At 38.3% G+C, this 12,030-nt stretch overlaps 1 protein-coding gene across 6 annotated transcripts in view; it reads right to left on the reverse strand.

Moving 5' to 3' along the window:
• DPP8 (dipeptidyl peptidase 8) overlaps positions 1-12,030 on the reverse strand; it is a 64,429-nt gene that overhangs the window by 28,693 nt on the left and 23,706 nt on the right. For all 6 annotated transcript variants that reach the window (XR_004677335.1, XM_034994449.1, XM_034994451.1 and 3 more), the window contains 4 exons: positions 11,246-11,414; positions 5,311-5,421; positions 2,713-2,841; positions 2,096-2,157 (listed from right to left, as the gene is read on the reverse strand). Coding sequence is in view for 5 of the 6 variants with exons in the window: in XM_034994449.1 (XP_034850340.1) it covers positions 2,096-2,157; positions 2,713-2,841; positions 5,311-5,421; positions 11,246-11,414 (471 nt within the window). In the remaining variant the exon portion in view is untranslated. The remainder of the gene's footprint in view (positions 1-2,095; positions 2,158-2,712; positions 2,842-5,310; positions 5,422-11,245; positions 11,415-12,030) is intronic.

Raw genomic sequence — 12,030 nt, forward strand, 5'->3', positions numbered from 1 at the left:
TGCAGGGAGGAGCAGAGGCAGAGGGAGCCGGAGAAGCAGACTCCCCGCTGAGCAGGGAGCCTGACATGGGGCTCGATCCCATGACCCTGAGATCATGACCTGAGCCGAATGCAGACACTTAACCGACTGAGCCACCCAGGCACCCAAAGAAGGAAATTTTTTAAAAAAAGGCAAAGGATCTGAATAGATAATTCTCCAACGAAGATCTACCAATGGCCAATAAGCACATGAAAAGATGCTCAACGTCATTAGCCATCAGGAAAATTTAAGTCAAAATCACAATCAGATACAATTTCAAACTTACTAGGATGGCTATAATAAATAAGACAAACAATAGAAGGGTTGATGAGGATGTGGAGACTGGAAACTTCACACAATGGGAATGTAAAATAGTGTAACCATTTTGGACAAACAGTCTGGTAGTTCCTCAAAAGGTTAAACATGGAGCTATCATATGACTGAACAATTCTACTTCTTGGTATCTCTCAAGAGAAGCGAAAACATACACACAGATTCATGGTTGCATTATTCATAACAGCCAAAAGGTGGAACACCCTAATTGTAACTGATACGTGGGTAAATAAAATGTGGTATAGCCACACAATAGAATATTACTGGGTGATAAAAAGCAAGAAAGTGCTGGGGCGCTTGGCTGGCTCAGTCGGAAGAGCATGCGACTCTTTATCTCAGGGTTGTGAGTTCAAGCCCCATGTTGGGTGTAGAGATTACTTAAATAAATAAATAAAAACTTAAAAAAAAAAAAAGGCAAAATAGTGCTGATACATGGTGCAATATAGATGGAGCTTGAAGACATGATGCTAAATAAAAGAAACCAGACTAGATACTGTATGATTCCATTTATATGAAGTGCCCAGAATAGGCAAATCTACAGACAAAAAGTAGATCAATGGCTGCCCAGTGCCAAGGGACATATGAAGGTTGGAGGGTGATGATTAAGGGATGTGGGGTTTCTTGTGGGGTGATGAAATGTTCTAAAATTGTGGTAATGGTTGCATAATTCTGTTAATATACTAAAAGCCATTCTAAAACTTTAAAAGAGTGAACTGTACTGTATGTGAATTATATCTCAATAAAGCTGTTAAAAAAAGTCTATCAGAGAAGACTGGGTTTTTGTTTTGTTTTGTTTTGTTTTTGTTTTTTGGTTTTTTTTTTAAAGATTTTTATTTATTTATTTATTTGAGAGAGAGAGACAGAGAGAGAGCATGAGAGGGGGGAGGGTCGGGAGGGTCAGAGGGAGAAGCAGACTCCCTGCTGAGCAGGGAGCCCGATGCAGGACTCGATCCAGGGACTCCAGGATCATGACCTGAGCCAAAGGCAGTCGCTTAACCAACTGAGCCACCCAGGCGCCCTTGTTTTTGTTTTTTAAGTAGGCTCCACACCCAGCATGGAGCTCAATGCGGGGCTTGACTCACTGCCCTGATATCAAGGCTTGATACGAGATTAAGAGTCAGATGCTTAACCGTCTGAGCCACCCAGGTGCCCCAAGAAGACTATTTTTTAATTAATCTTGTATGCAGTCAGCTTATAAGCATTCTACTATCCAAATGGAAAGCAGAAATACAAGAGAAATGTGGGACATCCAACACAGAAGGTAAGTCACTAGTCAATGACTGCTATTTTTAAAATATGGATCTGAAGAATTAACAATGGCAGAGAGGAAAAACTTTTGGAAAGGAGTGGTAAATATGCATATCCCTATATTCTTGTCTTGGGAACCAGCAAAGAGTTTCCAAAGCATGGTCCACAGATCTCAGCAAGTTAAATGAGTTCAAAAAATTAAAAAGTATATCTAGGGGCGCCTGGGTGGCTCAGTTGTTAAGTGTCTGCCTTCGGCTCAGCTCATGATCTCAGGGTCCTGGGATCGAGCCCCGCATCAGGCTCCCTGCTCAGCGGGAAGCCTGCTTCTCCCTCTCCCACTCCCCCTGCTTGTGTTCCCTCTCTCACTGTGTCTCTCTCTGTCAAATAAATAAAATCTTTAAAAATAAAATAAAATAAAAAAATAAAAAGAATACCTAAGATATCTACTAGACTGACTAGTTAAGTGACATAAATCAACTCAACATTTCATACTTACCCTTCCTTCAGTATCAATCATTATTTCTGACATCTTAAAGGTGACTTTTGGATTTGCTGTGCCTTTAGAAAGAGATATGAATAGTAATGAATAATCAAAATTATTCAAACTAATTTTGCTAGATCAATCCCCTTTATACTTTAAGTCAGGAATATTGTAGAGTCAGGGCTTTACTGTATAAGAATCTCAGAACTCCAACTCAAATTCATAACTCTCAACATTAGTATCAAAAAAAAAAAAAGAGACTGGAAAACATCAAGAGTCAATATGAAATAAATAAAAGAAATTCTGTGTCATTTTGTAATTGAAATGTTAACAGCAAAATAGAAAAAAAATTAGTGACTTATTAAATAATCCCTTAAAAATCTTTATTTCCTAGCAAAAACTCCTCTTTTTTCATTCCTTGAAGTAACCAGCTTTGTGTACTTCCCAACCTTTGAAAAGAATTAAATAAGATCACCCTATAATTAAGAAATCTACTTCAGTGATACTTAATGAATAACCTACCTTTACTAAGGCTGTAAATGACTAATGTTGACCATACCTCTGGATGATTGCAGAGAATCTTGTTTGGAAAGCAGAAATGAGTAAATATAAATGTCAATGGTATATCGTACCTGTTTTAGGATAACGGAATGAATCTGCCCTCCTTGTTTCCAACATAGGGGATGTAACATGAATAATTTCCACCTCAGATTCATCATTTTCTTCATATAGAATTCTCAGAATTTTGCTGCCACTGGGAGCTTTTAAAAAGGAATTTAAATATTGAAAATTTAGAAGAATTATTCCAGAGAGTAATCATAACTGACCATTCCCTCTAGTACTATATTTCCCACAGTGAAAAATAATTTATGTATAAAATACACTGCCTTTTGTATAGTGTATGAAAGTATCACTAGTCTTTGCACTAGAAAGGTGAGTTACTGGGGCACCTGGATGGCTCAGTCGTTAAGCGTCTGCCTTTGGCTCAGCTCATGATCCCAGGGTCCTGGGATCGAGCCCCACATCGGGCACCCTGCTCAGCGGGAAGCCTGCTTCTCCCTCTCCCACTCCCCCTGCTTGTGTTCCCTCTCTTGCTGTGTCTCTCTCTGTCAAATAAATAAATAAAAATCTTTAAAAAAAAAAGAAAAAGAAAAAGAAAGGTGAGTTACTACTAAACCACTTTTGCTGGTTAAAGGAAGGCAAAACCTGGAGATAATTATGTACATATACATATATATATGTATATATTTAAAATTTAAGTAGGCTCCATGCCCAACATGGGGCTTGAACTCATGACCCAGTGATCAAGAGTCATATGCTCTACTGACTGAGTCAGCCAGGTACCCCTGTACCTATACATATTTAAAACAGGGGAAACACACTTATGAAGGACTTCAGTCCAGGTATACCTTAAATGCATTCCTTGTTGAAAAACGGATTACTCAATTATATTTATAATATTTCCTATAACAAAATAAATGTTATTTTTAAAAAAAGATTTTATTTATTTATTTGAGAGAAAGAGAGAGAGCAGGGGGGACAGGCAGAAGGAGAGGGGGAGAGAGCCGCAAGCAGACTCTGTGCTGAACACAGAGCCCGATGTGGGGCTCCACCCCAGGACCCTGAGACCACGACCTGAGACAAAATAAAGAGTTGGACACCCAACCAACTGCGCCACCCAGACACCTGAAAATAAATGCTATTTAAATAGAGTCCAGTTTCCTTTTAATGGTTTCTCTAATTCACGTCAAAATCTTGTTCTAACAAACAGTTATGGCAAAACATTTTACATCTTAAAATTGAATGTCCAAATCTAAGATGTGGCTTAAAAATAAGTATTTTTCATGGTCCCTTAGAGAAATGTTCAAAATACAAGCTGCTGGGGCACTCAGTCAGTAAAGCGAGCAACTCTTGATCTCGGGGTTGTGAATTCAAGCCCCACACTGGGCAAAGAGCTTACTTAAAAAAACAAAAATGGTAGCTGCAATCCATTACTGCATCATGAAATCTACTAATGGGTAATAACAAGCATTTAAAATATACAACGAACAAAATATATACAATATCAGAGTGCATTACACATAAAGGTAAGTATTGCTTCATGAAATTTGTTTTTTTTTTTAAGATTTTATTTATTTATTTGACAGAGAGACACAAGCGAGAGAGGGAACACAGCAGGGGGAATGGGAGAGGGAGAAGCAGGTTTCCCACTGAGCAGGGAGCCTGATGCGGGGCTCGATCCCAGGACCCTGAGATCATGACCTGAGCCGAAGGCAGACGCTTAACGACTGAGCCACCCTGAAATTTTAGTTTTTGTATACAATATGAAGTATTAGGCTAGAATGTAAAGCAAATTTCTAACTGGATCTTCAGAGAAAGCTGTTTCACAGGCAATAAAATACTTGCAAATTCATCCAGAAAAGGGAGGAATTTGTGCCTTTTTCTGATCCCTTCATACACTAATTTGGCCATATGTTTATGCAGACACTCTAGTCAATCCTACGTTTTTTGTTTTTGTTTTTTTAAAGATTTTATTTATTTATTTGTCAGAGAGAGAGAGAGAGAGAGAGAGAATACAAGCAGGGGGAGCTGCAGGCAGCGGGAGAAGCAGGCTCCCTGCTGAGCAATGAGCCCAATGTGGGACTCAATCCCTGGACCCTGGGATCATGACCTGAGCTGAAGGCAGACGCTTAACCGACTGAATCACCCAGGCATCCCAATCCTACGTTTTTATAGCAATGCATCAGGGTATAGTTTTTTATTTTGTCACCAATATTGCCACTAAGACCAGCCTCTAGATGAAAGATTGGAAGAAAGAGTTGAAGGACCAGAGGCACTTATTTTTACTAGAATTCATCATGGTGGGATACAGCCTACATATTCTTTTTTTTTTTTTTTTAAGATTTATTCATTTGACAGAGAGACACAGCGAGAGAGGGAACACAAGCAGGGGGAGTGGGAGAGGGAGAAGCAGGCTTCCTGATGAGCAGGGAGCCTGATGCGGGGCTCGATCCCAGGACCCTGGGCTCACGACCTGAGTTGAAGGCAGATGCTTAAGGACTGAGCCACCTAGGTGCCCCCAGCCTATATATTCTAAATAACTACTGGTAGGATCCAGTCTTCATGACTTCATAATCTACTATTCAGGACTTAGCATCTGAGCACTTAACTAATTGGCAGTTCAATCTCATAATACTTTAATTAACTTATATTATTTTGAACCCCCTTACTTGTTTCAGCTTCTGGACACCACCAGTAGCCAGAATATCTATCAAATTCTTCTTGAAGAACAAAGGTAGCAACTCCAGCTGATCTGGGATCTTCTTCCATGTTGGCTAGCTCTAGACAAACATAAACAGCAAAATTATCACAGGAAGTTGTCTAACTTTTCATAGGTACTAAGCACAGTTAGTTTATTTTGAAATGCAGCTGTAGTACTGTGGTGAACTCAGAAGCCAAGTGGACTGGATATAAATCTGAGCTCCATCATGTACTGACTGACCTTGGACAAATCATCCAACCTCACTCCACTTCAGTGTCCTGTTTGTAAATGGGAGTAACAATGTACCTCATAAGGTTGTTAGGATTAAATGAGTTAATTCACATAAAACACTTAGAACAAAGCCTGAACCAAAATATGTGCACCATAAATGTCAGTTATTATTTCCCCATTTAGCTAGGATCATGGAAAAAAAGAACACATGGAAAGGGTCACAGTGACTTGTAACTTCTACCCAGAAAAGTCCAACTTTATGAGTCTTTTTTTTTTTTTTAAAGATTTTATTTATTCATTTGAGACACAGAGATACAGAGAGAGAGCATGAGCAGGGGTAGAGGGAGAAGCAGGCTCCCCGCTGAGCCAGGAGCCTGATGTGGGGCTCGATCCCAGGACCCCGGGATCACAACCTGAGCCAAAGGCAGACGCTCAACCATCTGAGCCACCCAGGCGCCCCTAACTTTATGGGTCTTACACATCAAGTAATCTTCATCATTCCCCCTCCCCTTCCTCCAGTCAACCAGAACATTTCAACTTTTATCTGTTTTACACTTTCCAGCAAATAGTTTGAAGAGAACTCTTGCTTTAAAAATAACCCCCCCAGGATGCCTAAGTGGCTCAGTCAGTTAAGTGCCTGCCTTCGGCTCAGGTCATGATCCCAGCGTCTTGGGATCAAGCCCTGTGTCAGGCTCCCTCCTTAGCAGGGAGCCTGCTTCTCCCTCTGCCTTTGCTGTTCTCCCTGCTTGTGTTCTCTGGCACACACACACACAAACTCTTTGTCAAATAAATAAATAAAATCTTAAATAAAAAAAAAAAGATTTCATGACATGAAGAAATGTTTGTAATATACTTGGATTAAAAAAAGCCCTATTACTAAATGGCATGTACACTATAATTTCATTCATAAAAATGTTAAACATGTATTTTAAAAAGTGTTGGGATATAAACCAAAATATGGTTCTCTCCAAATAGTGAGACAGACTACCGAGAAACATTTTTTAAAAATTGCTTTATAATTTACAAAATCTTAGGTGTACTGTTTGTGAAAAATGTATACACTTGTGTAACGAACCACACCCTGTCAAGACATAGAATATTTCCAACACCCAGAATGTTTTCTCATGCCTCTTCTTAGTCAATGCCCATTCTCACCCCCAGAAGCGTAAACACTGATCTGATTTCTGTCACCGTAAGTTAGTTTTGCATATTCTAGAATATCATATAAGTGAAGTCATATACTTCGTCTGCTTTTTGAGATTCACCAATATTGTTACATGTATCAATAATTCATTCCTGTTTATTGCTTGGTGGTATTCCATAGTATACCACAGTTTTTTTGTGGTTTTTTTTTTAAATTCATTCACCTGTTAATGGGTATCTAGGCTGTTACTATTGTCAGTTATTGGCAATATGAATAAAGATACTATAATCTTTCTTGCATCGGGATCTTTGTGGGTGTATGCTTTCTCTTGAATAAAGACCTAAGAGTGGAATGACTGGGCAGTATGATAAGTGTTTAACTTTATAAGAAACTGTCACACAGTTTTCCATAGTATTTGTATTATTTTATATTCTTACTAGCAATGTATGAAAGTTCCTCTCCAACATTTGTGTTCTTAATCTTTTTCACTTTCGCCAGTCTAATAGGTGTATGGTAACATATAGTGATTTCAATATTACAGACAAGTTTCAAAGTATTATTTTTGGTTATCTGTATTTTCTATATATTGTCTAAAATAAATATGCAACGTGAGCCAATAATCCCCTATCTAAAAATTTTGAGTCCAGAAGTGTTTGGAACTCAGAATTTGGGGGATTTTTCATATTTATCATATATCTACCATATAATTATATAACATCTCTGGCAGGGTAATTAAATACCCTGTAATTGAATACCCTAATATTCTTGGAGCAAACTTCTGAATAGACACACTAAGTAGGATTAAGATTATAAATAGCCACAGGTCAGTTCAGGGCAGGTTTTGCCACCAAATGAGTTTTAGCTCCGAGCCAGTGAAAACTAAGCTCAGTTTTCTTTTCTTTTCCTTTTTTAAGATTTTATTTATTTATTTGACAAAGAGAGCAAGAGAGCAAAAGCATGGGGAGCAGCAGGAGAGGGAGAAGCAGGATCCCCAGTGAGCAGGGAGCCCAATGCGGGGATCGATTCCAGGACCCTGGGATCATGACCTGAGCCAAAGGCAGACGCCTAACCATCTGAGCCACCCAGGCACCCCTAAGCTCAGTGTTCAACAGTTTTTTTGAATTTTGGAATTAATGATATAGGCAAAACTAGTGTTTGGTTTTCTTGGATCTTTCAACTACCCCAAAGTTATACCCACCATACTGTTTCATATTTGTTCTCTTTTGGATGTGAGAAGAGGTACCACTCATTTCTATCTCCCTTTCACTTACTATAGACCTCAATTATTAAGAGTTATTTATTAAATGAATAAAAGGTATCCCTTTGTTCTTCTGATATGTCAACATATCATTTGAGAGTAGAGGCTGGTACTGTATTACTTTTACATTCCTTTTCATACTAGGCAGAAAATAAACACATGCACATGCTCACTGACTAACCCTATTAAAAGCAGACTTTCACTTGGAAATTTATTGTAAGCAGAGTGAAGATGCTTACTCTGTACCTACCTTTCTACTTAAACACATCGCTCTTACTATGTTTCAGACACCATCCTAAACACTTCACAAATATGAACTCATTATAACCTCATAAGAGCACTATAATAACATGCCTTTTTAGATATGGAAACAAAGAGATCAGTTAAATAACTTACTCAAGGTCACAGAACTAAAAAATGGTAGATCTAGAACTCAAACTAGAATGGTTCTAGACTGCATTTTTAACAAGTACATTAATCTTGAAAATAATAAACATACCACATACCCATATGCACAGAAAGGAAAACAATAACAATACTACAGCATCCGGCAGGGTGCCAGTGCTTTCTACTTTAAATTCTGTCAATTCTTTTTTTTTTTTTTTTTTAAGAGAGAGAGAGAGAGAGAGAGAGATAGGGGCAGAGGGAGGGGGAGAGAGAAAGTCTTAAGCAGGCTCCACGCCCAGCACAGATCTCACAACACTGAGATCATGAATGACCTGAGCTGAAATCAAGAGTTGGATGCTTAACCAACTGAGACACCCAGGCACCACTAAATTCTGTCAATCTTCACAATAATCCTGTGTGGAAAAACAACTCTACAGAAGAAAAACTAGACTAAAAACGTCCTATTTCTTTCAGTTACTGTCAGAGCTTTGCACTCCCAGCCTCAAGTACGATAACTAGTACATAGTGAGTGTTCAATGTTTGTTGAAAGCATGAATAAATGGCTAGGATTTCCAACGCAGATTTACTAATCATCAACCTAATCCTACTGTCATTGGTAGCCATTCTGATTCCCTTACTCCAAATGGAGACCCAAAACATGTACTTTTCTTTCTTTCTTTCCTTTTTTAAGGATTTATTTATTTATTAATTCAAGAGAGAAAGAGGGAGAGCGGGAGCAAGGGGGAAGTGGTGGGTGGAAGGGCAGAGGACGAGGGAGAAGGAAGAAGCAAGCTCTCCACTGAGCTCAAGATCCTGAGATCATGACCTGAGCCGAAAGCAAGAGCTTAACAGACTGAACCATCCAGGCGCCCCCAAAACATGTACTTTTTACTTAGAAAGTTCCCTAATCCATCCCCTTTTGTCTATCTGATGCTCTATGGAATTTTAGACCACTTAAACCTAGGTAACTTCAACAGTCAAGTTTTGGTGTCCTTGCCTCTAGTCCTGGGCTTTTCAAATACAACTTTCACAAAGTATCCAGAACAATTTATCTATAATATGACTCTGACCACACCACCCAGTTGTTAAAAACTTTCAGTGGACCCCCACATTATGCTAGAGACTCTGTTGATTTACATGAGATACAATTAACCCTGGTCTTGGTTACCTTTCCCTTCTTCTTGACTCATACCTTACGCTTTAGAACCGTCAGACTGCTTTTAACTCCTCACACACCACCTTCTGCATTAAGACCTTTCTCACGTGGTCCCCTCAACCTGGAATGTACTGGTTAATGTGCAGTCATATCTAAGATCAGTTTAGGTGCCAGTTAGGTGTCATCTCTTCTGGGAAGCCTTTCCTGACCACTACCCCACATTGATGCCCTCATAACACCCTTTATCACTCTGTTTTATTATTCATATAGTTTCCTTGAGGGCCTGGGTTATGTCTTATTCAATTCTGTATCCTTAGTTTCTGCCATGTTACCTGGTGCACAGGAACTTAACCTATCTTTGTTGACTAACTGAATAGCTAGAACAGATTTCTTGACTCCTAATTCAGTGTTCTTTCTACCAACGTAAATTGTTCAGGAAAGGGCTTCTTCTGTAACGCTGATTACCCTAATAATGAAAAAAAATGTTTGTTGTCAATACGCTATTATTCTAAAATAATTTATTAAGAAAGATGCCCAATAATTCAGCTTTGTGAACATTAAGATTAAGCAAGAGTTGAATAAATGAATTTTGAAAGTGACCATCCTTCACTGTGGAACTTACTAATCTTAAACTTTGTTTCATGGTTTCAAAGAAAAAGCAATACACTATTTCCCATCTTCAATGTGTACGAAAGCTTTAGAGGAAAACATCTACATCTTTTCTGTGCTTTGAGCAGTGCTTAGTATTACTATAATCACTTTAATGAAAATTAAATATTTCCACAATACACAATTCTACAAAGTTTTGTTTTTCCTATTATGACAAAATAAATAGGCTCTCCAAAAAGGGGAGATAAATTTTTGTGTATTAGGTTTTTGTTTGTTTCCCAAAAGCAATATTAATTTTTTTTTAAGACTTCTTTTATTTGCAAGAGAGAGAGCACAAGCAGGGGGAGCTGCAGGCAGAGGGAGAAGCAGACTCCCCGCTGAGCAAGGAGCCCGACATGGGACTTGATCCCAGGACCCCAGGATCATGACCTGAGCCAAAGGCCGATGCTCAACCGACTGAGCCACCCAGTCCCCAATTGGTCCCCAATTTTGGGACCAAAATTAATTTTTTTAATTGAAATTTAATTTATTTTATTTTTATTTTATTATCTTAGTCATCATACATTCCATCATTAGTTTTTGATGTAGTGTTCCATGATTCATTGTTTGTGTATAACATCCAGTGCTCCATTCAATACGTGCCCTCCTTAATACCCATCACCAGGCTAACCCATCCCCCCACGCCCCTCCCCTCTAGAACTCTCAGTTTGTTTCTCAGAGTCCACAGTCTCTCATGGTTTCTCTCCCCCTCCGATTTCCCCCCCTTCATTTTTCCCTTCCTACTTTTTTTTTTTAAACATAAAATGTATTATTTGTTTCAGAGGTACAGGTCTGTGATTCATCACAGTTTTAATGAGAACAGTTTTGGGGAAATCCTGGCAGTCTTAATAAGCTAAAGAAACAATCATGTCAGAAGTGCTACAGTGCTATCTGAAAATGAACATTAAAATAAGGTAGCATTATGCAGGTGGTACATACTATTTATCCTCTGTACTTTTTTTAAAGATTTGAATTTAAAATATAAAAGTCGCCTCCTTTGCCTCAATTTCAAAAAGTGAGCAAAAGCAAAATTTTAAAAATACTTTTCAGAAAAGTAGATTTGAAGAACTATATGTTACCATTGTGCACATAGGTGAGCCTCCTTTCTTCTCTGGTTACAATGTTGGATATCCAAATATCATTGCTATGTATAAAAGCAATCCAGTCTGGATCAGCTGGGCATAATTTGGGATCCATGCGAATGTTGGGACAACTAGTCTCTACTAAATTCGGCCGTAAGGGCTGTTGCTAGAAAAGAAAAAACATTTTTAAGGCAAGTATCAGGCTGATACATATTCATTTGCCAACACCCTTCCTATAAAATGAACAATAATTCCAAGTAAAATGTCAACTATGATAATTACTCCTCAGAAAAATACACTTTTGCATGCCTTAACTTACAAGGACGGATTCTTTTTTCTTTTTACTATGAATTAGAAAGCTAAGGATAATAGGAAAGTAAATAAAGATTTTTTAAAAGATTTGTTTATTTATTTGAGAAAGAGAGAGAGAGCATTCGAGTGTACACGGAGGGGCAGAGGGAGAAGGAGAAAAGCAGACTCCCTACTGAGCACAGAACCCCGACATCCCACGACCCATGGGTTCATGACCTGAGCCAAAAATCAAGAGTCAGACACTTAACCCACTGAGCTAACCCGGGTGCCCCAATAGGAAAGTAAATAAAGACAATATAACAGTGCTTCATAAATTTTGTTATCCAAACCTGTTTAATAGAGTAATTATTGCTTGTTAAATACTTTTATTATTATTTACTGAATATTTATTAAATATTTCAAATTAATTTTACCAATATGAAACAGTTTGCTCATAAAGATTTAACAAAAGCCAGGATCATACAATTCTA

This window comes from Mirounga leonina, unplaced genomic scaffold, assembly GCF_011800145.1.
Source record: "Mirounga leonina isolate KUSES-001 unplaced genomic scaffold, KU_Mleo_1.0 Mir_91, whole genome shotgun sequence".
NCBI lineage: Eukaryota > Metazoa > Chordata > Mammalia > Carnivora > Phocidae > Mirounga > Mirounga leonina.